The sequence below is a fragment of the Scyliorhinus torazame genome, chromosome 1, assembly GCF_047496885.1.
Source record: "Scyliorhinus torazame isolate Kashiwa2021f chromosome 1, sScyTor2.1, whole genome shotgun sequence".
NCBI classification, from domain to species: Eukaryota; Metazoa; Chordata; class Chondrichthyes; order Carcharhiniformes; family Scyliorhinidae; genus Scyliorhinus; species Scyliorhinus torazame.
This window is the reverse complement of record NC_092707.1, coordinates 358,111,238-358,134,750: the sequence shown is the minus strand read 5'-3', so window position 1 is coordinate 358,134,750 and position 23,513 is coordinate 358,111,238. Positions and strand designations below refer to the sequence as shown.

Genomic DNA, 23,513 nt, shown 5'->3' with positions numbered 1-23,513 from the left:
CTTGAAGGACTGGAAAAGAAATGAGAACATTACAGAAAATAAAGCATGAAAAGTAAGATGGCTGATTTTGATTAAATGCTGTTTGGGTGGTTTAATAGAAAGAAAGAGTTTGCATTTCCATCACACCTTTCGCACACTCAGAATGTACCAATGTGCTTTCTGCAGTGCAGTCACTGTTATAATACATGGAAACGCAACTGCCATTTTGTACAAAGCAAAAGAAAATAAGATCACTGTTATGGACAGGAGGGGGTCTGTTCATAAACAGAAAGATGTTTTGATTTGCTTCCTTTTTAATAAGCGGTGGCCTATTTCCCAACCTTTTGGGTTTTATGCGGTCCAATTCCTACTAATAGCTCAAGGCAAGGTGAACTCAAAAGGTTAGTTTATTGCACACATTCAAAATCTGCAAAATCCCCCTCCACACACACACAAAGAGAGGGACAGAGAAAATATGGTTTACAGTAAAAAGACCACAGAATAAATAAATACTGGTTCACGTGAGGCCCAAAGTCCAGACATCCTACAAGCAATTCCTTCACAGGGGTTGGCAGGCTGAAAACAGGTGGTGAAAATTCCCTTTTCCAGTGGTATTATCGGCACAAGATGAAATAAGCACGTAGGGATGAATCGGTTTTGTAGGCAATGGGACAGAGTTTTCAGCAGAGGCAGGGTAAATGGGGCCAGTTGTCCAGCATGGTCAGAGTTCCTTCTGTGTGGCCTGCTCGTCTGATGTTAAAGCAGCAGGCTGAGCTTGCAGCCCAGAAGGCAATATTAACCTGTTCAACAAGCCAATGTCTTAAGGTAAGTTACCGTACCTCTTCACAATGTCCCGAACAAAGGATAGGGTGTTCATCCAGTGTTTGGAAATAAGGCTTGGTCTTCAGGACTGCTAATGTCTTACATTATGGCTTTTAAGGAATGGTTAACAGACTAAGTAGACTCTCTGACTCTGCTACCAAGCTTGGTTCATCAAATGTAGGTGGCCTTTGTGTCGCTCCCTTTGAAGCTGGGCTGTGCAATCTCCAGGTGACCTGTTAGGAGCTCCTTGGATATAACGAGGTGTGACATTTCCGACACTGTGGCATTACTTATTTTGTTCTTGTAAGTCACAGACAATAACTCAGAGGGCCAACAATCCTATTGTCATTGTTCAGCCAAAAGGTCCAGTTTAAAATTTAGTAATAGAATCATATAGAATCACAGAATTTACAGTGCAGAAGGAGGCCATTTGGCCCATCAGGTCTGCACGGACTCTTGGAAAGAGCATCCTATTTAAGCCCATGCCTCCACCCTATCCCCGTAACCAAACCTAACCTTTTGGACACTAAGGGGCTATTTAGCATGGCCAGTCCACCTAACCTGCACATCTTTGGACTGTGGGAGGAAACCAGAGCATCCAGAGTGTAGCCATCTGGGATGGCCACTTATAAAGGATCCCAGGAAATATGGCCACCTGCAAAGGACCATGGGAAATATGGCCAACCGAGGACGCAGGCGCTCAGAGCTTATGTATATTGGCAACTCAGACGCTATCCAAACCCCCAGCTACTTTGCATTCTAATGGCCCATTTCCCCAGAACAAAAGACCTGTACTCAGGTAACAGATACAGAAACAGACTCATCGGCGCCACTCCCTATGCTCAGGGAGCCCAAAAAGCCAAGGTCAATGGCCGCTCAGGACATGCCCCGCCATCAAGGCACCCGCCCCTTTATTGGCCAAAATCGAAGGCAGTAATTGAAGCCTGCCGAATTATTGGGTTCAAAGCTAAGGACCACCCAAAAGAACTCAAAACCCCAGAAGGATAAAGAGAGACACTGCCATGTGTTCAGGCTCTCTTGGCCCCGGCGCTCGGTCTCTCTTGGTCCCAACCAACGCCTAAAACCAAGTGTAGATTCACGACCAGAAGACAAGTTCAAGACCAACGATCGCAACCTGGATGAGCCCAGCAGAAACAAAGTCACTTCTCCAGACCCAGCCATGCAAGATCCGAACAAAGGCCTTGTTCCTCTGCATAAAGCCGGGTGCCTGAAGTTAGGTACAGGTTGTTGTAGTGTTAGGTGTAATTTAGCTTGTAGTGTTTTATGTTGCATGTCGAAGTAATTCTTGTGTGTAAATAAACTATCATTGAACTTGAACTAACTAACTGGTTGTTTGGTCTTTGATCGATATCCAGTAAAACCTTGTGGTGGTATCATTTGATACCTGGCAACTCTGAAAAGCAATATCATTAATAACTGTCATATCAGTATCCAGTTAAAAAGAGCAACATTATTGGCATCTCCGCTGCGAATTGGCAACAAGAGGAAACCCACGCAGACATGGGGAGAAAGTGCAAACTCCACAGTCACCCATGGCAGGAATTGAACCCAGGTCCCTGGAGCTGTGAGTCAGCAGTGCTAACCAGTGTGCTGCCGTGCTGCCCATGTAGTAATGAGGATAGATTCTTCATTTTAAAAAGTGTTAGTTAGTTTCTATTCTGTCACATAATGACCAGATAATCTCTTTTTAAGTGATGTTAGTTGAGGGATAAATATTGGTCAGGACATCAAAATAAGTGCTCGGTTCTTCCCTGAATAGTGACATGGAATCTTTCATGCTTGCCCAAGAGGCCAGAAGAGGTCTCTATTTATCTTTGAAACACAGCACCTGCGAAAGTACACACTCTCTCAATATTGCACTGAGGTGTCTGGATAATGTGTCTTTGAGGGCACATCCTTCTTGCTCAAAGGCAAGAGTGCTGCCACTGAGCCCGAACAGATAACTCAGTCACAAAAGAGTTCAGAAAAGCTCAATTTGCAGCTGCCTGTTGAAAGCTAAAGCTCATGAACCTGCCAAGATGGAGAGCCTTGGAGCATCACATAAATTCTTGTGCCACGAAAAGTGAGACTCAACCTTGTGTACAAAACACTCTGTTGAAAAAGCAGAGATCGATAAATTCACAGGTGAGGATGTGTTGCCAGACTCATTAGCAGAGTTTCAATCCAACTACATTTGCAATTGCAACAAGACCCGAATTTACTCTTGTGTTGCCTTATCAAACCTACTACGATAGAGGTGTACGGTGGTAAAATGAGAAAGGAACACAGTGCACTGTTTTAAGTTAATCAACTGGGGTCAGACAAGGTGAAAGCTCATGACTCTGAAAAACAGGAACCATTATTGTTTTTAAAATGGGAAAACTTTTCCAAATGATGATGAAAGCAGGCAACACAAACCATTTTCAGGAATTGTTTGTGGTATTTCAGTAACAAGATGAGAAAACTGGGCAAGAGATGGCTTTCATAGAAGATGCCACTTGCCATGATCTGGCTCTTAATGTCTGACGTAGAATCATAGAATTAACAGTGCAGAAGGAGGCCATTCGGCCCATCGAGTCTGCACTGGCCCTTACAAAGCGCACCCTACTGAAACCCACATATCTACCCTATCCCCGTAACCCAGCAACCCCCACTTAACATGTTTTGGACACTAAGTGCAATTTAGCATGGCCAATCCACCTAACCCGCACATCTTTGGACTGTGGGAGGAAACCGGAGAACCCGGAGGAAACCCACGCAGACATGGGGAGAACGTGCAGACTCCGCACAGACAGCGACCCAAGCCGGAATCGAACCTGGGACCCTGGAGCTGTGAAGCAACCGTGCTAACCTCTATGCTACCATGCTGTCCAAAGGGTTTTACTATCGAACAACACCTCAAATTATCCAACACCTGGACCAAGGTGCCATTTTATAGTATGAAGCAACACAGAGAAATAATTGCCGCGATTTGTTTTGATGGACAATGACTATAGTATCCACAGAGAAATGACGAATACAGAAGCATTTGTTCTCTGCAAATTGGCGTATTTCTTCTCCCCAGATATTGTGACACTGTCAAAAAAAGCAGGGGGCATATTTTGCGTCATAACTGTGGCGGGGCCTCATAGTGCCGGCAAGCTCAGCTCTAGAGAGATTAGGGTACAATTTTTAAAGAGAGCCCCAATCTCAAAATGGAAGTAAATAGCCCCCACCACCATCGCTAACATCAGGGTTTCACTGCCACCCTTCCACCAGCATCACTGGTATCAGGGCTTCCGAGCACTGCTGCCATCGCCTCTACCCTTCCTCCCCCCTCCCCATTGGTGACATCTGGGCTTGGTGGGAGTCCCCCAATGGGGTTCGCTGCAGGTCCTGGCCCCTTAAACCTGGCACTTCCCCTGGCCAGGTTGGCAGTGTCTGGGTGCAGAGGGCAGTGCCATGTCCCTGACACCTGGGGACTAGACTGACCTCTGGGGCCCCTGCGTGGTCATCCCTATTGCTGGAGAATAGTAGTGACATCACGCAGGCAGCGGGGTGAACAGGTGTCTTTCCCGGAAGATATGTCGTTGTGCCAATGCAAATTGATGGTAATCAGATTCACGCCCTCGCTGGATGTGAACATGATTACGCCACCGGCAGAGACTGGGAAAGATCTCATTCTGGTGTGACATTTTCGGAGCAAATCCTGGTTTGGTTCTCTCGTGAGAGGTAGCTGCCATATCGGGGTTTGCGTCTACAGAAAACGGGCTTGGAAAATTCCCCCAGAGACTGCAGAGGAGATAAATGAAGATTTGCCAGAGCTAGAAATTTTCCATGTTAGAATGGTAGATTCAACAGAGTTCTGTATCGATTCAGCGAGTCAAAATCATAGAACCATAGAATTTCATTGAATTGAGACTTCCGGTGGTGGCCATGCGCGGGTAGGTCGCGTTATCTTTTTACGGGCCCTTTCAACGAGCTTTAGCGGCCCCTTTTCGCCGAAAATCGGCATGCAAACGGCGCTAAAAGGCTACCCACATTAGTTTATGGAGGACGGCCAAACAAACGACCACTGAGAAGCGGCAGGAACGGGCGCGGGAACAGAAAATGGTGGCCGGCTCGGATCAGGCAGCGTGGGCCCAGTGGTTACGGGAACAGCAGGAGTTCCCTCAGAAGCTGCTTTGCTGACCTGAAAACGGAGAAGCTGGCCCCAATGAAAGTCTCAATGGAGAAAATGGTTGAGACCAGAAAATGCAGGAGAAGGCGATCAAGGAGATTGAGATAAAGGTCTTGGATAATGAAGATGAGATACTGGGCCTGGCCGTCAGGGTGGAGGCACATGACGCCTACATAAGAGGTGGCAGGAGAGGCTGGAAGACCTTGAAAACAGGTCCAGGAGGCAAAACCTGCTCATTCTGGGCCTACCTGAGGGTGCGGAGCAGTCGGACGCGAGTGCATTCGTGACCACATTGCTGGGGACCCTGATGGGGACAGGAGCCTTTCCTCAGCCTCTGGAACTGGATGGGGCGCACAGAGTCCTTGCAAGGAAGCCCAAAACTAATGAACCGCCGAGGGCTATGGTGGTTCCACCGCTTCTCAGATAAGGAACGAGTCCTGCGATGGGCTAAAAAGGAGCAGAGCAGCAGGTGGGAGAACAGCGTAATCCGCATTTACCAGGACCTGGGAGCAGAACTGGCCAAGAGGCGCGCTGGGTTCAACCGTGCTAAGGCGGCCCTCCACAGCAAAGGGGTGTAGTTCGGGCTGTTGCATCCGGCGAGGCTTTGGGTCACGTATCAGGATCGCCACCATTACTTTGGTACACCGGATGAGGCGTGGACTTTTATCAAGCAAGAAAAGTTGGACTCGACCAAAAGGACAGCCACACTGGGACGTTACTCTGGTGGGGATGTTAATTGCCAGATAGCCTGAGGGAGCAACATTATGTTGTTTCCTCTTATTTTTGTTTGTTCCCTGTTTCTTTGGCCATGTTTTCGGCTTTTGTGGAGCTCGGCCGCAGAGGGAGGAGAGGGTTCTACACGTAGGGCTGCTCTTCTGGCAGCTGGAGCAGTTTATTTTTGTGGGGCCGGGTTTGTGCCCGTAGTTTGTTGTTCGTTTCGTTGGGCGGAAAATGTTCTTTGGGGGACTGTTAAAGCAGTTAAGTTGGGCTTTTCATAGGGAGGGAGGGGCCCGGAAAATGAGGCATCTGAATAATCGGAGACAGAGGCGGGAGCAGCCGGGGTTAGCATGGGTCAGCTGACTCACAGAAGCGTAATGGGGGAGAGCCAGTGTCAAGTGGGTGCTTGACTTGGGGGGTTTGGGAGCATGGGGCTGCTGGGGGGAGGAGGATGGGATACTGCTTTGCTGACAGAAAAGGAGCCAACATGGGGGAACAGAGGGAGAGTCGGGGGGACTGGCCTCCAATGGGAGAGCTCGAGTAAGCAGGGGACGCGGGCTCGTGGCTGGCCGAAAAAGGGAGATGGCTCGTCGGCAGGGGAGGGGGGGGGGGGGGGGGGGGGGTTAACCCCCCATCCAGGCTGATCATGTGGAATGTGCGGGGCCTGAATGGGCCGGTCAAGAGGGCTCGCGTGTTCTCGCACCTAAAGGGGTTAAAGGCAGACGTAGCCATGCTACACGAGACGCACCTAAAATTTGCGGACCAAACAAGATTGAGAAAAGGGTGGGTGGGCCAGGTGTTTCATTCGGGGCTGTATTCAAAGACCAGACGAGTAGCAATCCTGGTCAGCAAACAGGGGGCTTTTGAGGCAGGGCGTATAGTGGCTGATAAAGGGGGCAGATACATAATGGTTAGCGGGAAGCTGCAGGGGACTCGGGTGGTGCGAGTGAACGTTTACGACCCGAACTGAGACGACGTGAAATTCATGAGACGCATGCTGGGTAAAAATCCGGACTTAGACACACACAATCTGACTATGGGGGGGGTGGCTTTAACACAGTCATGGACCCTGTATTGGACCGGTCAAACCCCAGGTCGGGAAAGCGGCCAGCGGCGGCTAAAGAGCTGAGGGGATTCATGGAACAGGTGGGAGGCGTAGACCCATGGAGATTCTCCCAGCCAAGGGCAAAGAAGTTCTCCCCTCCCGATGGAGGGGAGCATCGGGTCCCGCTCTATGCGGATGATCTGCCCCTGTACATCTCAGACCCACTAGAGGGGATGGGAGAGGTCATTCAGATTTTGAGGGACTTTGCTAATTTCTCGGGGTACAAATTAAACGAGAAGAAAAGCGAGATATTCGTGATCCAAGCTAAGGGGCAGGAAAAGAGACTGGGGGAGCTTCTGATTAGGATGGTCGAGAAGGGCTTTCGATACCTAGGCATACAGGTGGCTCGAAGGTGGGATGCCCTCCACAAGCTTAATTTATCTCAGCTGGTAGAGCAGATGGAGGGGGACTTTAAAAGGTGGGACATGCTCCCGCTATCTCTAGCGGGGAGGGTACAGACCGTTAAGATGACGGCCCTCCCCAGATTCCTGTTCGTCTTCCAGTGCATTCCCATCTTCATCCCCAAGTCCTTCTTTAAGCAGGTGAACAAGATCATCTTGGGATTCGTATGGGCAATAAGGCCCCGCGAGGAAAGTTTAAGGTGGTCCACCGGGCACACATGACGGCAACCAGGATGAGCAAGCTCTTTGGGGTTGAGGATAAATGTGCGAGGTGTGCGGGAAACACTGCAGATCATGTCCATATGTTCTGGGCATGCCCAGCTTTTAACGGATTCTGACAGGGATTTGCTGAGGCATTGTCCAAGATCTTGGACACGTGGGTGATGCCAAGTCCAGAGATAGCGATCTTTGGTGTGTCAGATGATCCGGGAGTTCAGGAAGCGAAAGAGGCCGACGTATTGGCCTTTGCCTCCATGGTAGCCCAGAGACGGATCCTTTTAATCATAGAATTTATAGTGCCCATTCGGCCCATCGAGTCTGCACCAGCTCTTCGAAAGAGCACCCTACCCAAGCCCACACTCCCACCCTATCCCTATAACCCGGTAACCCCACCCAACACTAAGGGCAATTTAGCATGGCCAATCCACCTAACCTGCACATCTTTGGACTATGGGAGGTAACCGGAGCACCCAGCGGAAACCCACGCACACACGGGAAGAACGTGCAGACTCCACACAGACAGTTACCCAGCCAGGAATCGAACCTGGAACTGTGAAGCAATTGTGCTAACCACTATGCTACCGTGCTGCGTAATGTGGAGGGACTCGAAGCCCCCGAGTGTGGAGACCTGGATTGATGACATGGCTGGGTTTCTCAGTCTCGAGAAAATAAAGTTTGCCTTGAGAGGGTCCATGACGGGGTTCTCTCGGAGGTGGCAGCCGTCCCTCGACTTTCTAGGAGAGCAGTAAAGGTCAGCAACAACAGCAACCCGGGAAGGGGGGGCGGGGGGATTGTTACATAGTATTGTTCCTTTTTTGTATATATGGCCAACATTTATTTTGTTATGTTAAATGTTGTTAATGGTTCTGCAAAAAATTATGTTTTGAGAAAAATTTGAATGAAAATAATTTTTTTAAAAGAATTGAATTTCATAGCATTCACAGTACAGAAAGAGGCCATTCAGCCCGTTGAGTCTGCACCGGCCCTTGGAAAGAGCATTCTACTCAAGCCCCACGCCTCCACCCTATCCTCTTTATCCCGGTAATCCAGTAACCCCCACCTAACCATTTTGGACACTAAGGAGACTTTAGAATGGCCAATCCACCTAACCTGCACATCTTTGGACTGTGGGAGGAAACCGGGGCACCCGGAGGAAACCCACGTACACACGGGGAGAACGTGCACTCCACACAGACAGTGACCCAAGCCGAGAATCGAATCTGGGACCCTGGAGCTGTGAAGCAACTGTGCTATCCACTATGCTACCATGCTGCAGAAGTAAGTGAAAGGCTTGTTTATTTTAATGAGAAAGAGGAGAGGTTGATGACTTCTGATCTCCACTCAGAATAGAATTTAGTCGACTTCTCAGCATTAGTAAAGTTGCGGAGACAGTTGTTGATAATTTTAAAGATGTTTTCCTGTATTCGCCTCTTTACATATTATTAGGTGTTGTAATAATTCTTTGTTGTACAAAGAAAATCTCAAGACACCAGGATTTTTCATTATCTTTTAAACAATATACAATATTCACGCTTTTAAATGCTGTAAAGTTTAATGTTTCAGAGCGTATTCACCCTCATTTTAAGAGGTCGAGGCAAGTGAGCATCCAGAGGGAATCCCGTCCCTTCACTATCGCCCCAACCTCCACCTAAAAACCCGCCAATGAGGGAAACGTAAAATTCTGGCCATCGTCATTTGTAGGACTTTGCAGCACACAAAAAGTGGAATCATTCATCTTGTACGACAACAATTGCTGATACTCAAATTATTTATTTGCATGTGCAGTCCTTTGAAGAGCTGTGGTAAGGTGTTACATAAATGAGAGTCTTAATTTTTTTATGCCTGTTGCTGACAATGCGCTTCCTGAAAATGATATCTCTCGATGATCCTGTTGCAATCAAGGGGAGCAGTTAGATTCTCAGTTGAGGTTTGTTGAATTTATGACCTGATAGAAGAAAATCCACTCCCCTTGCCCCATGGGCAGAATTTAATGGGGCCCTCAGAAGCATGCTTGAAGGCAAGACATTCCAGAGATGGAGGACCTGCTGCCTTCTCATCTTGATGGAATTCTATCAGCAGCAGGGAAGATGGGGGACAGCTTTCCTGTCCAATTGTCAATTGATTTCCTTAAGTGGCATAGGAGGTGTTGTGGCACAAAGACCTCTGCCCCAAGAGCTCTGGGTTCAAGTCCAACGCAGGATTGTTGGACATGGAAGGATAATCAGCCCGGGAATCCTTCCAACACTTCCCCATTATTCCACAAAAGGAAAGAAAATGTGAAATTACGCTGGAAAAAAAGTGGTCACTTAAGGACATCTTACCACCACTGCTAGCATTTTACCAGCATTTGGGCCCTATTGTCATGTGGGGAGATTGTCTGATAAACCCTGGCAGCCTCCCTGCACATTTAGGTTCCATTTCAGGTACCCTCTGGCCCACAAAGCGGCCTCCCATTGGTCCTCACTGACGACCACCCCTACCCCCTCGCTGCAGTTTGCCTATCCTGGTGACCCCTTCTTTTGAGGGCTGCGTCCATGTGCTGCTCATGGCTGGGTGCAGTCCCAGCAGTTGCAACCGCTCTTGTTTGCACTACTGGGGCTGAAAAACTGTGAGCCCTCTGATTGGTCGATAGCTCTTGGCAGTGGGATCCTATCCCTTAAAAAGATGGACGGTCCATGAGCTGCCTGATTGCCACAGAATCTGGTCAGGTCTCCCTGAAAAGGCCCACGCTGAAGGCCCAGGCTGAGTTTCCACTCACTTTCCTGCCCACCGGGGACCACTGGTGCCCCAACTAAATCTCATCTCATGAGTGCATAGACCTCTCCACAGATAAAAGATCATCGACTTGAAATGTTCAATTTCTCCTTCCACAGATGCTGTCTGACCTGCTGAGCAGTGTTAGCATTTTCTGTTTTTATTTCGCATTTCCAGTATCTGATGTCTTTGCTTTTGGACCTCATTATATCTCTGGGCTCATGGTAAAAGGTCACATTATGCAGCATTGGTGGGCAGCTAATTTTCTCCTGCAACTTAAATAGACTGACTCTGCTCACATGGGCAAATGCCTTGGTGAGACCGACGAATGCGATATTTAGCAGTCTATCTTCATCACGTCATTTCTCTTGCAGCATCTGGGCTGAGATCATGTCAATTATAGATCTTCCAGTTCTGAAACTACACTGGGATTCATACAATCATAGTATTTACAATGCAGGAGGAGGCCATTCAGCCCATCGAGCTCTTGGAAAGAGCACCAATCTTAAGCCCACACATCGACCCTATCCCCATAACTCAATCTAACCTTTTGGACACTAAGGGGCAATTTAGCATGGCCAATCCACCTAACCTGCACATCTTTGGACACAGTAAGAAGTCTTACAACACCAGGTTAAAGTCCAACAGGTTTGTTTCGAATCACTAGCTTTCAGAGCGCAGCTCTTTCAATACCTGATGAAGGAGCTGCGCTCCAAAAGCTAGTGATTTGAAACAAACCTGTTAGACTTTAACTTGGTGTTGTAAGACTTCTTACTGTGCCCACCCCAGTCTAACGCCGGCATCTCCACATCATCTTTGGACTGTGGGAGGAAAACTGAACACCCGGAGGAAACCCACGCAGATACAGGGAGAAAGTGCAAACTCCACACAGTCGACTGAGGCTGGAAATGAACCCTGGACCCCTGGCCAGGGATAGATTCGGGGTAGATTTATTCAGACAGGATCTGTCGTCTGACAAGCGCAACACGGACAAACATGTACGACAGGAGAAAAGGCTGAACAATTCCACTTTCACAGTCTCGGATGCATCCTTGGCATATCTTCGGCAGGACAAGGTCACCATCTCAGAGGTCCTGGAGCGTGCTAATTCCAGTGGCATATACTCATTGAAGATAACAGGGAGGTAGTCACTTAGGGACATGACCTCTGGAGGTGACTGGAAGGGTATTGGAAGTGGCGAGCAGCAACAAAAAGCTCAGCCCACAGTCTTCGTCTGCAAAAGAGACTGCAATACTAGGATGAGGTTCTTGACCAATACCAGGTGATGGTTAACACAGAGATGGTTAACCCAGAGATGGCTAACACATCAAGGCACAAACCATAGTCTTGAGTCAAAAGGCTGCCACAGATAGCTCTGGGTTAGCAATGCATTTGTGTGCCTATCTTAAAACGTTTTTTGAACAAGTTGCACTCTTTTGAGTTTCAGCTGCCTCAGTGACTACGACCCATAATATGATATTGCCTCAGGTGGGACAGACACATTGCTTCAAGTCCTTGATTGCAACAGTATTTTGCAACGCCGTGCTCCAGGTAATATATTCTCGTGAAATCATTTTTATTGGCAACTCTGTCCACAAGATCAGTTTAGAAGCTGAAAAGAGGATTTGGTTCGAGAACAGATTACATAAATGGATCACATTTTAAATAATACCAAAATCCCTCCAACCAGGCAAACTCATAACCTACCCATAAATATTATTTATAATAACATTATTTTGTCCAACAGGGCATGCTTTACTAATGATACAAATTGGCATGCTACTGGCAGAATAGAAACAAACGATTTGCTGGTTCTAATGTGATGACAATTTTACTTTGATATCCTATGTCACCGGTGCCCCATTTTACAACCAGTACACAAACCTATTAAATGACAATTTAACAGTTTAAATGCATATATGTCAGCTCAACAAAAAAATGAATGAAAATAATAATGGAATATCACCAAAATAATGAGAAAAGAATTAACAATGCTGGGAATGATGCAAGTACAGGGTTTTTATAAGTATGGGATCAATATCCGGTACCAGTTTACACAAAGCACTGAAACACATCACTGTAATGATGTCGAAAGGAAAAGGCTATGGGGATTGTGTTACAGGGTAAATCTGATGGCTTTTTAACAGACTGTAAAATCTAGCTGCAGCTATTTCTGAGAGTCTGGATCATTTATGGTAAAACCTACTGAGGGGGACAAAAAAAGCTTCAGAACATTTATTGGCCATTTGGTTGACTGTGCAAATCTTATAAAAATAGTTGAAAACTGGCAGATGTTTAATTACAAAGCCATGTTTCAAAAGTGTCCACTTTATTACAGCAGCTGATGGCGAAGCAGACTGCCTTCGCAAAACAGATCATGGATATCTTACCTGGTACATTCCAACGCCAATGTGTTTTGGCTCAATTTTCACCAACTCAGCCAGTGGATCCTGAACACGCCTTGCTATGGAGACTGAAGGGGAGAAAACAGACAGGAAGTACAAGACTGATGAGACTGTGACACTTATTGCAGTTCACAATAATCAAAAATGCCTTTTCCTTGTATTGTTTCTAATTTTGTCTACAATCGCACATAAAAAGGAATTTTTACTAAAATTCTAAATGCATCAATACTATTTGCTTCAACCACCTCTTAGGATAGCACATTCCACACTTCTACCATTATTTGGGTAAATGAGTTTCTGATGAATTTCCTATTGGATTTATTAATGACTATTTTATATTTATGATCTCCAGTTTTCAGCTCCCAACACAACTGGAGACAATTTCTCAACAACTATCTTATCAAACCATTATATTACCTTAAAGACCTATATCAGGACATCAGTCAGCCATCTCTTTTATGAAGAGATGAACCCTAGCCTGTTTAACATTTAACTGGCAAGTGCATCCTCGCAGTTCTTATGACAACTTCATGAATCTTTTTCTAACTTCTCCAATGCCTCTATATTCTTTTTTTAAATAATACCATTAAGGACAGAATTGTGCACAATGGTACAAGTGCGGACTAAAAGACCTGGCACAAGTTTAACAAATTCTCTCCTTTTTTGTTCTAACCCCCTAGAAGCGAAGCCCACTGTTTGGCTTGCAATTATTAAAATGACCTCATTAACCACCGTCTCTAATTTTATCATTTTTTGATCAATATCCCTTTGCACCTCTACCCCATTTAGATCATGCAAGCAATATATGGGCTCCTTATCCTTCCCATCAACTTAGCGAAATTGAAAGTAACTTCACACTTACACATCCATTCTGGAAGTTAGTTAATCTCTTCCAGTATTTTGTCACTTTTTTTATATTAACTGCACCTCACAATTTGGTGATGTCCACAAATTTTGAGATGTCATCTGATTCCAGAGCTCAAATAATTAATGGAAATTATGAACGACCCATGGTCTGATCATGAATACCTGGAGAACACCACTTCTTTGCTAGTCTGAGTAGCTGCCCTCAACTCCTATTGTTTTGTCTCCAGTTCACCACCTCTCCCTCTGAAATTCATGCTACTCTATATATTTATCGCCTCTGATGTTTTTTTGCCTATCACATCAAGGTACCTGGTCTGTAATCCCTCAATGAACTGTTTTTTTTCCAATTAAAGGGCAAGATTAGCATGGCCAAACCACCTACCCTGCATATCTTTGGGACACAGGGAGAATGTGCAAACTCCACACGGACAGTGACCCGGGATTGGACCCAGGTCCTCGGCGCCGTGAGGAAGCAGTGCTAATCACTGCGCTACCGCGTCGCCCCTCGATGAAGTATTTTCATGGAAGATCACAGATCTGAAACATTCACTCGGTTTCTTTCTGCAGATTCTGCCAAAACTAAATATCTCCTGTATTTTCTAGTTTTATTTTCAGTTTTCCAGGATCTACGGTATTTTAATTTAATGCTATCATTCCCTGGATTTGTCCTATCTCCCTTTTTAAACTATAAGAATAGCATCGACTGTCCACCAGTCTTTTGTCATTATTTATTTTTCCAATGAATTGCTTTATACTTGTAATAGTCTCCTATCTCCTTCCTAACTTTTTATCTTTGTAGATGCAATTCATCTGGACCATCTCTCTAATTTTGATTAACTTATCAATTATCTTTCCCCTTTCTATTTTAAATTCTTTTTTTATTTTATCTCTCTTCTAATGTCATGGCCACGTCATTAGTTTTCCTGAAAAATAGTGAATCAAAGGAACTATTCAATATTTCTGCCATTTCACTAACTTCCAAGTTTATCTTGTAATACTATAGCAGAAAAGTCTGTAAAAACTTCAAACCACAGGGGGAGAGAAAGGTAGCCGGAAGGAAGGACCAAGATTTAGATTGCATGGGCGCAAGGAATAAGCGGAAATTAAATTCTCCAGATAAGAACAAGAGAAGGAGCCAGCATTTAAACAGTCATCAGTGTAATATTTATCATTGGTCATTCTACCTATTTACTCCTTGCGGGATCGGTGTGTCTGTTGAACCTTTCCCCCTCCTTTTCAAATTTAACTAAAATCCTTGTTTATTTTCAGTCTTAATTTTTGGTAAAGGGTTGCACTGCCAAAACATCAATTACTTGTACAAAAACAACAATTTTAATGTAACCAAGTATCTGGGGTGGTGCAGAGAATCATGGGGTTAGAACAGAACAGAAATTGGGAGAAGAACCATTAGAAGTGACCAAAGGTTCATTTGAACTGGTAAGTAACTTTTAAAGAGGATTTGAAAGGGAAGTGAGGTAAAAAGGTGGCGAAGCTTTGGAAGAGAATCCCAGTGAGTTGAAACTGAAAGCTCAGTGGTAGAAAAAAGGAAGAACAAACAAGGTTTTAAAAATCATGGGAAGTCAATGGAGCTCAGCAAAGGTAGAACCAATAGGTGATTGCGGCTTAGTATGAAATATTAATGCTGACTGAATGGGTTGGACTTTTAAGATTCTGCCAAACAGAGGGAGGAATTCTCCCATTTTGAAACTAAGTGGGCACTCCGGTGACACCAGATGGTGAGATCCTGTGCCAGATTCTGCAGTTGGAAGCTCATTAATCATGCGCAAGCGAATTCCAATCTCCAGGTGGGTTGGCAGCTGATTTGCCACCTGTCCTCAGCAGATTCGTTTGAAGGTCCCGCCATATTTAAATACCAGCCCAAAGCACTCATGTCGCTGTCTCCAGCCCACCCATCTTCACTGTACTGTGCAGGATGCCAACAACACAGAAGAAGCCTGTTCCTCGATTCAACCACCTTCTCCTCACCGAGCCCATCACTTGCGAGCTGCCCACACCCCACTTCAGCAATTGGATTTGATTCCAATGTGATTTCCTGCTTGCGTGATGCAAGATTGGAATGCCTGATGGGATATCAGCAGACAGCTGTTTTAATGAGCATTCATGGGATGCAAATGAATGCAAAGAGTGTTCATGCCACTAGCCTGTGGGATGACCAACCTGCTATTGGGAGAATTGCAACATAATTTTATACTGAAGGGTTTGTGACTCTCGCCAGATTTGCTCGTGGATTGGGAGAATTCCGCCCAAAGTGATGGCGAAACCAAGACAGGCGGCAATAATTATAAGGATCAGGATTTCAGCAGTAGGGAAGATGGGGGAGATTAGATATATTTCAGATGGGTAAATAGTAATCTTCGTCTTTGATTGTAGGGTTTGAAAATCAATCTGAGATTGTGGATTGAGTTCAGCCTGTGAGAAGGCAAGAAGGAGACTGGTATCAAAGGCAAAGATGTAATATTTTGGCAAGACACAAATATGGTAGCTTTGGCTTTAACATTGATCAGCTGGAAAAATGTTTTGTTTATCCACAACTTTACAATGGACAAACAATTCAATACTACAGGAACAGGTAAGGAATCAAAGGTGCTGGCATTGATGTTGTTATTGTAAATGAGAATTGGTTCTCAATTGACATGCCTGGCTAAATAAAGGTTAAATAAAGAGGTACTTCTGGATACTTGCATTTGGAAGTTGACCTCATGGTTACAAAAAATACTCTTGACAGTCAGGATTTAGATGAAATGGCCAAAGGCGGGACAAGGGGGAATGTCAAAAAAGTAACGGAGAAACAATTGTCGGATGTGGACAAGTTACATTGGGTCAGGTATGAATGAAACTATGTATAAACTGTGACATTGCCAAAGTGGATAACAGTGAAGGAAGCAATAGATTGATGATGAAGCAATCTACTGTTTTGTCTAGCAAAAAACAGTCCAAGGGATTTGAACGCACTGCTCCAAACTCATAATTCAAATGCGGTCATAAATTGTTCTGACAGTTTTGAACATCCTCCCAGCCACTCCCTTGGTTGGATTACTATCTTTGTAACTCATTTCACAGTTTTTACTTTCCTCTTATGGCAATAGATTTCATGTTTTGTGTGGTGGATCTGTGCAAATGTTGACATACTTCTATGGGCTTCACAGTGCAATCAGTATAAAATGAAGTTCAGGATACATAAACAAAATTTGAATAAAATTTCATACAGTCAGCCACAATCCTCCTCCTGACACTTGCAGAAAGATTAGGGCAGGACACCCGTGCACACATACAAAATTAATTACTCTGCTCAGTCCACAAGGATCTTTGTTACAAAAAAAAAAAATGTATTTCCTGTGCCACTGTGTGAACTGGACCCTCTCCAAGCAGGGGATATGGCAATCTTTGGAAAAATAATACAGCAAATTCTGATCTCCAAGTAGGTGATTTTGAAACATTATTGATGTGCATGTCAGAGATTTTAAAAAACTTTTAAAGGAGACACTCATAATATTAGCCATGGTAAGGTTGGATTCAGGCTGGAAACCACAGGAGCACATCACAATAAAGCATTCAATACAAGTTTGAGGCTGGGTTGAATGTCAGGTCAGACTGTTAAGTTTTTCACTTTTTTATTTCACTTATGAAGCAAAAGGTTGGAGATATTTAGATTAAGCACACAACAAATATTGGTTGGTGACCTGAGCAATGATGACCCCTGCCTACTCCCAGTAAAGCACCATGAACACTTATGGAGACATGGGCCACTGTTTGACATTCTGCTCTGCGGCTGATTAATAAATATTTGTTCACTGGAAACACAAGCTGGTCCACTGCCGTATTATATGTATATAACATTTAATTAAATAATAAAGAAACTAGACATGGAATATTTTGTAAACATAATTGATTACTGAAGTGAACAAGAAATACATGGAACGTCTAAAAGTACTTGGGTGTCCCAAAAAATAGTTTTGCTTTTTTTTTTTAAAAAGAAAAGAAATTCTAGTACAATATTTACAGCCTCAATCTTAACAGGCACACAATAGGAAAAGTCCTCACGCATTATAAATCTGATAGAACCACATTGAGTATTTAATCAATTCGCATTCAACTTGAAAGTACAGAGCAATCCATTTCTTGTTATTTGATATGGATAATCATGTCACACTAAATATTCAAATTAATGTGATCAAACCACACTGAACTTAACAAAAATGCATGACTGATCTCTGTATTTTCTATCAAATGGTTATTAGAAAGCAACTGCGTGCATCCAAGTTGTGAGTACTAGGAACTGTGGAACACTTTAAAAGAGGAGTGGGGTCTGAATGAACATAGTAATTTGATTCTTTTTGGGACAACGCTGCAAGAAATTCTATACAATCCCCTTCTATGACATGATGGAGTGGGAGTAATTCACGCAATTTGTATTTAAAGTGTCTTCAATGCAATACAATGTCCCTGGGTGTTTCACCGGAGCATTAAAAAACAATATTTGACATCAAGCCACATAATGCAATATCACATCAGACAGCCAAAACCTTGGTCAAAGAGGTAGATTTTAAGGAACATCTTAAAAGAGTTGAGAGATAAAGAGATGGACAGGTTTAGAGATTGTCAGAGCTTAGGGCCGAAGTAGATGAATACACAGGTGGAGCAATTAAATTTGGGGAGGCTGAAGAGACCGGAATTACAGGATAGCCTATATTTCGGAGGGTTGTGGGCTCTATGAGGTTACAGAGATAGGCCCATTATCCCTCCTCAAGTTATCAATGGAGCCAAAATGAACAAAAGCGGTTTTTGGTTTAACGTGCAGCCTTTTTATAAAAAAATATAGCTCGTGATAAATTAACAGAAAATATATTTTATAAGAGAAGGGGTATTATCAACAAAATATGATTAAACAGATACAACAGACAAACAACACAAGAAGTATGCATGACACATACAAGTGCAGGCACTGTACAGGACATTATTCATTTAGTGATTTATTGATTTAGATACACTCACTCATGGTACAACATGAAACTGGATCTCAAGATAGGTTTGAGTGAAGGTGACCTTTGCCCCATTTGTTCTCATTACTCGAGGTTACCAGATTTTGGTCTTGCAATTCCTGATCATGAGGAAATGCTTGCCCAACGTCAAGTACACTTCTCAATTGTGTGGAACTTGCACTTGTTCTATTTTAGCTCAATGTAACTGACATAATCAGAGATGCCAATCTCTAGGTTGTTTATCGTTCCGACTTTTCCTCCAAGAAAGTACATGAAGTCATTAATCATTTCTATGTCAGACATTCAATCCATGTCAATATAATTGATCATTTTAATAAATATCCTCCCCTTCCATAAATAACATATTGTAAACATACATTTGTAAACATATTGAAAAATTACCGTTAAAAGTGACTGCACCACCGTTATCTTCAAAAACATGCACAGCAGCTTGAACAAATAGCACACTCAAAGGCAGAAAAGAATGCCAATAACTCGCAATGAGCAAATTTAAAGGGTTCAATAATAATGGTATCTTCAAACAGGCAATTTAAATCAAACATATTTAAACCTAAATGGCCTGATCTTTATGCAGCAAAACCAAAACTATTTTCTGACTTATAACTGTTCAAAAGATGAGTGAACTGAGTTATGATAATAAATAAGCAGGAAATTACTTTATATTATTATTGTGCAGGGTGTATTCAGAAATGCAGCTACCAAGTTCAAAAGGTTAAAAAGCTTACACCTGCTGTCTGCCTAATTCATTTAGTTCACCTCACCAAAAATGATGCTTTGAAATTCAATACTTTAAATGCTATTACTCATTCCGATTAGAACATTTCCCTGCTGTTCCGTTGCGAAGTCAGTCAACAGAAGGGGGTTAAAATGGCACACTGCTAAGTACTTATGAACAGGCAAAACTAAATGGGCTGTGACTCTAAAGATCATATTATTTCTAATATCGGGCAAAATACAGAGCAAAATTTTCAAATGGAAATGTCTCCGGTGTTTCACAAACAAGGTACAATGCACAGCCGTATGAATTGGAGACCTTGAACTGTGATCAACAGAAACAATTTACTGCAAGAAATTATGACCTCAGCAGCAAGACATGGAACTTCTCAATGCAAGAGTTAGCTGCAGGCCATGGTTAAGTTTCACCAACTGATCCTTCAATCTGCTAATCTAGTCATTTGTTAAATAACTATGAGTAACCCATGTGTGCTGTAAAACAGGAGGCAATGCATCAAAGCAAAGCAGGAAGTGTATAATGGATTCAGATACAGACTGCAGATAACCAAACTAGCACTTTTTCAAGCCTCCCTAATTATTCTAACCCTTTAATTGGCCAGAAAGGCACTCGTGAAAGATATATGTAAACTTTCTTTGAAAGTGCTTTTGCTTGAAACATACCTTACATTTTTTTCTTTCTCGTTAAAATCAGAAAACAGAATTAGGCTGATATTGCATGCCTTGTCCAGAGTTTTGTCAGTGCAGCCACGAATAACATCCACTCGGCAGTGGGATCCCAGGTTGCATTTTCCATTTGTTTTGCAACTAATTCATTGCCAAAGCTACCGGCCAATTGGAAGGCTGGCAGCTCTTCAGTCTCAGCAGCGCCGTCAGAGGCGGTGGCTACTGCTGGGACTGCACCATGAAAGGAGGTCACCCTCGCTGCTGGGAAGAGGAGATAGTGAGGGCCGGGTGCTGCGGGCATGGCCGTTGCAGCCGAGAGACTCCTCCATAGGCCACTGAGTGCCTGAATAGGACAGTTCCTACCCCCACCTCCCCTCCCCTCGGTTTACCAAGCGGTCTCACGTGGAAGAGGACTGACTGGTAAGCAGCAGGGAGGGGCCCTTATACCCTCTGGGAAGACAGCCATCCTCCGCTGAAATGCCCCCCCCCCCCTTCCCTCTCTCTCTCTCTCCAAACAGTCTGATTCCAAAGGACTGGTAAAATCCAGCCCATTCTCACAGGTAGTTCAGGTCTTACAGGTAGGGCCAAACCTCTTCCAGGGACAGTGGAGAAAATTGGAAATTGCACTAGAGTCCTAAGCGCAAATCCTGTACACAAAGGCCACCTGTCTGCAGTAACTGCCTTAATTGTGCCAACAATACATTACTGTTTCAAGTATAAACTACCATGAAGAGACCACCCACTACCTTTCCCTTAAGCAGGCATTATATACATGCCGAACTGTGGAATAATTCATCTGCAAGGAGATTGACCTGGAACAAGAATTATTTCATTGTACTCCGGAATGATATAGAGGGAACAGAAAGATTTCCGAAAAAATGAAAACGTTTTTTGATAAATTGAACCATGAAAAAAGATAAAGGAAGCTAAATCTATTTTTTGTGAGGAAAAAAATGACTGGTTGGGGAGGAAGGAAGAGTTAGTCCAAGCTTTAAAAAATGCTGAACAGAAATCAATGCTAGATGTATTTATGTATAACTAAGAAAGAACCTGCAACCAGGCTTATAATGTAAGAAACAAGAAGGTCATCATGATTTATGGAGCATGCTGCCATCTAGTGCAGTAAACACATATTCAGAACAGCATGCAAATTGAAATTGGGTTGATTCCCAATTCACTGGGAAGTAAAAGTATTTGGGTTTGTGAGGGAAATCATAAACTTTGTCACATCAAATTTGAATTGTTCAGATATGCTGAAGATCCTTTATTACCCCCCCCCCCCACCTCATTCTTATTGATTTAGACCAATAGAGCCATGTCAGCAAATCTTGATGCAGTAAATACATTATTTTAATTCAACACTTTTCCTTCATAGCTCAAGTAACCTTACAATGTATGTGATTTTGTTATGCTATTCTTTACATTTACAATTGAATGCATTCTGTAGTTTTAAATGTAACATCACTAATGACAACTACAATTGTTGTACAAGTACAAGCGTTCTAAGGACAAGATTGTTTACAGATATACTTTTCAGGCAGCATGGTAGCGCAGTTGTTAGCACTGCTGCTTCACGGCACGAGGTCCCAGATTCAATCCCGACTCTGGGTTATCATCCATGTGGAGTTTGCCCATTCTCCCCTGTTTGCATGGGTTTCATAGAACATAGAACAGTACAGCACAGAACAGGCCCTTCGGCGCCTCGATGTTGTGCCGAGCATTGTCCAAAACCAAGATCAGGCTATCCCACTCCCTGTCATTCTGGTGTGCTCCATGTGCCAATCCAATAACCCGCCTGAAAGTTCCTAAAGTGTCCGACTCCACTATCACAGCAGGCAGTCCATTCCACACCCTAACCACTCGCTGAGTAAAGAACCTACCTCGGACATCCCTCCTATATCTCCCACCCTGAACCTTATAGTTATGCCCCCTTGTAACAGCTACATCCACCCGAGGAAATAGTCTCTGAACGTTCACTCTATCTATCCCCCTCATCATCTTATAAACCTCTATTAAGTCGCCTCTCATCCTCCTCCACTCCAAAGAGAAAAGCCCTAGCCCCCTCGACCTTTCCTCATAAGACCTATCCTGCAAACCAGGCAGCATCCTGGTAAATCTCCTTTGCACCCTTTCCAATGCTTCCACATCCTTCCTATAGTGAGGTGACCAGGACTGCACACAATAGTCCAAATGTGGTCTCAGCAAGGTCATGTACAGTTGCAGCATAACCCCGCGGCTCTTAAACTCAAGCCCCCTGTTAATAAACGCTAACACACTATAGGCCTTCTTCACGGCTCTATCCACTTGAGTGGCAACCTTCAGAGATCTGTGGACATGAACCCCTAGATCTTTTTGTTCCTCCACATTCCTCAGAACCCTGCCGTTGACCCTGCAATCAAGTTTTTTCTACCAAAATGAATCACCTCGCACTTATCAGGGTTAAACTCCATCTGCCATTTTTCAGCCCAGCTCTGCATCCTATCAATGTCTCTTTGCAGCCTACAACAGCCCTCCACTTCATCCACTACTCCACCAATCTTGGTGTCATCAGCAAATTTACCGACCCACCCTTCAGCCCCCTCCTCCAATTCATTGATAAAAATCACAAATAGCAGAGGACCTAGCACTGATCCCTGTGATACACCGCTGGTAACTGGTCTCCAGTCTGAAAATTTTCCATCCACCACCACCCTCTGTCTTCTATGTGATAGCCAGTTATTCATCCAATTGGCCAAATTTTCCTCTATTCCACACCTCCTTACTTTCTTCATAAGCCGACCATGGGGAACCTTATCAAACGCCTTACTAAATCCATGTATCCATGGATCCATGTATACGACATCAACTGCTCTACCTTCATCTACACACTTAGTTACCTCCTCAAAAAATTCAATCAAATTTGTGAGGCAAGACTTACCCTTCAGAAATCCGTGTTGACTATCACGGATTAAGCTGCACCTTTCCAAATGGTCATAAATCCTATCCTTCAGGACATTTTCCATTAACTTATCGACCACCAAAGTAAGACTAACCGGCCTATAATTACCAGGGTCATTCCTATTCCCTTTCTTGAACAGAGGAACAACATTCGCCACTCTCCAGTCCTCTGGCACTATCCCCGTGGACAGTGAGGACCCAAAGATCAAAGCCAAAGGCTCTGCAATCTCATCCCTTGCCTCCTAAAGAATCCTTGGATATATACCATCTGGCCCAGGGGACTTGTCGACTCTAAGGTTTTTCAAAATTGCTAATACATCCTTCCTCAGAACATCTACCTCCTCCAGTCTACCCCCCTGTATCACACACTCATCCTCAAACACATGGCCCCCTCTCCTTGGTGAACATTGAAGAAAAGTATTCATTCAATGCCTCTCCTATTTCTTCTGACTCCATGCACAAGTTCTCACTACTGTCCTTGACCGGCCCTAACCTCACCCTGGTCATTCTTTTATTTCTCACATAAGAGTAAAAAGCCTTGGCGTTTTCCTTGATTCGACCCGCCAAGGACTTCTCATGCCCCCTCCTAGCTCTCCTAAGCCCTTTTTTAGCTCATTCCTTGCTAGCTTGTAACCCTCGAAACCCTGTGGGTTTCGCCCCCACAACCCAAAGATGTGCAGGGTAGGTGGATTGGCCACACTAAATTGTCCCTTAATTGGAAAAAATGTT

At 44.1% G+C, this 23,513-nt stretch overlaps 1 protein-coding gene across 3 annotated transcripts in view; it reads right to left on the bottom strand.

The window, feature by feature from the left end:
- The window catches only part of srbd1 (S1 RNA binding domain 1), a 425,904-nt gene that overhangs the window by 196,159 nt on the left and 206,232 nt on the right, over positions 1-23,513 (bottom strand). For all 3 annotated transcript variants that reach the window (XM_072510745.1, XM_072510754.1, XM_072510763.1), the window contains exon 17: positions 12,547-12,629. In XM_072510745.1, the coding sequence (XP_072366846.1) occupies positions 12,547-12,629 (83 nt within the window). The remainder of the gene's footprint in view (positions 1-12,546; positions 12,630-23,513) is intronic.